General features: G+C 56.0%; 1 protein-coding gene across 8 annotated transcripts in view; it reads right to left on the bottom strand.

The window, feature by feature from the left end:
• Nucleotides 1-1,469: 1,469 nt before the first annotated feature.
• ARHGEF10L (Rho guanine nucleotide exchange factor 10 like) overlaps nt 1,470-4,552 on the bottom strand; it is a 43,573-nt gene continuing 40,490 nt past the window's right edge. For 5 of the 8 annotated variants that reach the window (XM_042013269.1, XM_042013270.1, XM_042013273.1 and 2 more), the window contains 2 exons: nt 3,704-3,849; nt 1,470-2,406 (listed from right to left, as the gene is read on the bottom strand). In XM_042013269.1, coding sequence (XP_041869203.1) covers nt 2,215-2,406; nt 3,704-3,849 — 338 coding nt within the window. In that variant the 3' untranslated portion in view covers nt 1,470-2,214. The remainder of the gene's footprint in view (nt 2,407-3,703; nt 3,850-4,552) is intronic. The other 3 variants (XM_042013276.1, XM_042013275.1, XM_042013277.1) reach the window with 1 other exon arrangement.

Here is a 4,552-nt window from a genome sequence, read left to right on the forward strand (position 1 = left end):
AAGTGGGAGAAAAGTGGGAGAAAAGTGGGAGAAAAGTGGGAGAAAAGCAGGAGAAAAGTGGGAGAAAAGCAGGAGAAAAGCAGGAGAAAAGCGGGAGAAAAGTGGGGGAAAAGTGGGGGAAAAGTGGGAGAAAAGCGGGAGAAAAGCAGGAGAAAATTGGGAGAAAAGTGGGAGAAAAGTGGGAGAAAAATGGGAGAAAAGTGGGGGAAAAGTGGGGGAAAAGTGGGAGAAAAGAGGGAGAAAAATGGGAGAAAAGTGGGGGAAAAGCGGGAGAAATATGGGAGAAAAGTGGGGGAAAAGTGGGAGAAAAGTGGGGGGAAAGCAGGAGAAAAGTGGGGGAAAAGCGGGAGAAATATGGGAGAAAAGTGGGAGAAAAGTGGGAGAAAAATGGGAGAAAAGCGGGAGAAAAGTGGGAGAAAAGTGGGAGAAAAGCAGGGGGAAAGCAGGAGAAAAGGGGGAGAAAAGCAGGATTCCCACAGGAAACGAGCATTTTCTGGCAAGGGCTTAGCGCGGAGTCGGGAAGGAGACAAATCCCAGGAAAGCGAGAAATCCACGGAGCAGCAGCTCCGGAGCGGCTCGTTAAGGAGCTGCCGCATTCCAGAGGGGGCGGGAGCAGGAGCTCCAAAGGGATCGAATCCCAACGCTGCTGCCCGGGAACGCGGGGATGGGAGGGATGTCGGGATGTCGGGATACTGGGATGTCGGGATATCGGGACATCGGGATGTCAGGATGTCGGGATATTGGGATATCGGGATATTGGAATATCGGAATATCGGGATATCGGGATGTTGGGATATCGGAATATTGGGATATCGGGATGTCGGGATATCGGGATGTCGGGATATCGGGATATTGGAATGTCGGAATATTGGGATATCGGGATGTCGGGACGGGCCCGGGAAGAAGAGGAAAACCAGGGAATCACAGGAGTCTGGTGCTCGGAAGTAATGAAGGGATTATGGAGCATCCAGGGATGGGATCCCGGGATAAAGGCGGGATCCAGGGATGGGATCCCAGGAGCAATTTGGGATCCAGGGATGGGATCCCAGAATAAAGGCAGGATCCAGGGATGGGATCCCAGGTGAAATTCAGGGTCCAGGGATGGGATCAGGGCACAAAGCCGGGATCCAGGGATGGGATCCTGGGATGAAGGCGGGATCCAGGGATGGGATCCCAGGGATAAAGTCAGGATCCAGGGATGGGATCCAGGGATGGGATCCCAGGAGAAATTTGGGATCCAGGGATGGGATCCCGGGAGAAATTCGGGATCCAGGGATGGGATTGCAGGAGAAATTTGGGATCCAGGGATGGGATTGCAAGAGACATTCAGGATCCAGGGATGGGATCCCAGGGATGAAGTTGGGATCCAGGGATGGGATCGCAGGAGGAATTTGGGATCCAGGGATGGGATCCAGGGATAAAGTCGGGATCCAGGGATGGGATCGCAGGAAGAATTTGGGATGCAGGGCTGGGATCGCAGGAGGAATTCGGGATCCAGGGATGGGATCCAGGGATAAAGTCGGGATGCAGGGCTGGGATCGCAGGAGGAATTCGGGATCCAGGGGTGGGATCCCAGGGATGAAGTTGGGATCCAGGGCTGGGATCGCAGGAGGAATTCAGGATCCAGGGGTGCCCCAGGGACACGGTTCCCACCCGGGAAATTCCAGGCCCAGCCCCTCCCAGCTCTCCCCGCTCCATCCCTGCCCCGCTCCGCGGGAAAGCTGCGGATCCCGGTGGGACCCGAATTCCCCAGGGATCCACTCATAACTCCCCTAATTAGTCATTAATTAGGATCCCACCAGGCAGCAGGAGCATCCCATTCCCAAATTCCCCATGGATCCATTAATTAATTTCCCTCATTAGTCATTAATTGGCTCTCGCCGGGCAGCAGGAGCATCCCATTCCCAAATTCTTTGTGGATCCATTATTAATTAATGACCCCTCATTAGCGCTGACTGCTCTCAATGGGCAGCAGGAAGATCCCATTCCTGAATTCCCCACGGATCCATTAATTAATGAATTAACTCCCCTCGTCAGTGATTAATTAGGATCTCACCGGGCAGCAGGAAGATCCCATTCCCGAATTCCCTGCGGATCCATTAATGGATTAATTAAGTGCCCTCGTTAGCGGTTAATTGGCCTCTCACCGGGCAGCAGCAGCGTGGTGCGTGTGGCCACGTTGAGGATCCATTAATGCATTAATTAATGCCCTCGTTAGCGATTAACGAGCCTCTCACCGGGCAGCAGCAGCGTGGTGCGCGTGGCCACGTTGATCTCCTGCAGGTGCTCCAGGGTCTCGGTGTGGAAGAGGCGGATGGAGGAGCCGGCGGCGAAGGCCATCCACACGCCGCTGCCGGCGCGCACCATGCGCGTCACCGCCGCCTCCGGGTGCGCCTCGAACCTTTGCTAACGGCCGTTCCCAACAAACATTCCCAACAAACATTCCCAACAAACATTCCCAAGGCTGCCGCGATTCCCGCAATTCCCCCGACTCCCCGAATCCCCCAGAAATTCCGCTCTCGGGAGCTGCTGGGAATGGGATCTCCCTGGGGTTCCCACGGGGATCCCATTCCCCCAGGGATCCCATTCCCATGGAGATCCCATTCCCATGGAGATCCCATTCCCCCAGGGATCACATTCCCATGGAGATCCCATTCCCAGAGATCTCATTCCCAGAGATCCCATTCCCCCATGGATCCCATTCCCAGAGATCCCATTCCCCCAGGGATCACATTCCCATGGAGATCCCATTCCCATGGAGATCCCATTCCCAGAGATCTCATTTCCACAGAGATCCCATTCCCATGGAGATCCCATCTCCCCAGAGATCCCATTTCCAGAGATCCCATTCCCACGGAGATCCCACTCCCACGGATCCCATTCCCATGGATCCCATTCCCACAGAGATCCCATTCCCATGGAGATCCCATTCCCATGGATCCCATTCCCAGAGATCCCATTCCCATGGAGATCCCATTCCCATGGATCCCATTCCCAGAGATCCCATTCCCATGGAGATCCCATTCCCAGGGAGATCCCATTCCCAGGGATCCCATTCCCAGAGATCTCATTCCCATGGATCCCATTCCCATGGAGATCCCATCTCCCCAGAGATCCCATTCCCAGAGATCTCATTCCCATGGAGACCCCATTCCCCCAGGGATCCCATTCCCATGGATCCCATTCCCATGGAGATCCCAAAAAATCCTTCCCAAACCACGGACAAACAGGGAATTCCAGGCCCCATTCCCATTCCCATTCCCATTCCCGTTCCCATTCCCACTCCTGTTGCCATTCCCGTTCCCGTTCCCATCCCCATCCCCGTTCCCATTTCCGTTCCCGCTCCCGCTCCCATTCCCATTCCCATCCCATTCCCGTTCCCATTCCCGTTCCCGTTCCCGCTCCCATTCCCGTTCCCATCCCCATTCCCGTTCCCACTCCCGTTCCCATTCCCATCCCCATTCCTGCTCCCATTCCCGTTCCCATCCCCATTCCCGTTCCCGCTCCTGTTCCCATCCCCATTCCCATTCCCGTTCCCATCCCCATTCCCGCTCCCGTTCCCATTCCCGTTCCCGTTCCCGTTCCCATTCCCATCCCCATCCCCATTCCCATTCCCATCCCCATCCCCATTCCCGTTCCCATTCCCATTCCCATCCCCATCCCCATTCCCGTTCCCATTCCCGCTCCCGTTCCCGCTCCGTGCCTGGCTCTGCAGCTCAGCCGTTCCCAGCACGGTGACGACGTTGTCGGAGCTGGCCCAGAGCGACTCCTCCAGCGCCAGCAGCGCCCGCACCGGCCCCGATCCCACCCGGAGCAGCCGCGGCGGGGAGTCGGCATCCCATAAACCCCCTGGAACACAGGGATCAGCACAGGGAATGGCATCGGGGAATGGGATCACGGGGAATGAGATAATGGGGAACGGGATCGGGGAACGGGATAACGGGGAATGGGATAACGGGGAATGGAATCACAGGGAGTGAGATCGGGGAATGGGATAATGGGGAATGGGATAACCGGGAATGGGATCAGGGAATGGGATAAGGGGAAACGGGATCACAGGGAATGGGATAACGGGGAGTGGGATCACAGGGAATGGGATCAGGGAATGGGATAATGGGGAATGGGATAACAGGGAATGGGATCAGGGAATGGGATCAGGGAATGGGATCACAGGGAATGGGATAACGGGGAATGGGATCAGGGAATGGGATAACGGGGAATGGGATCACACGGAATGGGGTAACACAGAATGGGATCAGGGAATGGGATCGAGGAATGGGATCGGGGAACGGGATAATGAGGAATGGGATTGGGGAATGGGATAACAGGGAATGGGATAACAGGGAGTGGGATTGGGGAATGGGATAATTGGGAATGGGATTGGGGAATGGGATAACGGGGAATGGGATCACGGGGAATGGGATCGGGGAATGGGATAACGGGGAGTGGGATCACAGGGAGTGGGATCACAGGGAGTGGGATTGGGGAATGGGATCACGGGGAACGGGATCACAGGGAGTGGGATCACAGGGAATGGGATAACGGGGAGTGG

This window comes from Corvus kubaryi, unplaced genomic scaffold, assembly GCF_017639235.1.
Source record: "Corvus kubaryi isolate FWS band 111438036 unplaced genomic scaffold, C.kubaryi_AGA036_p1.0 split1-37344, whole genome shotgun sequence".
In the NCBI taxonomy this organism is placed as follows: domain Eukaryota; kingdom Metazoa; phylum Chordata; class Aves; order Passeriformes; family Corvidae; genus Corvus; species Corvus kubaryi.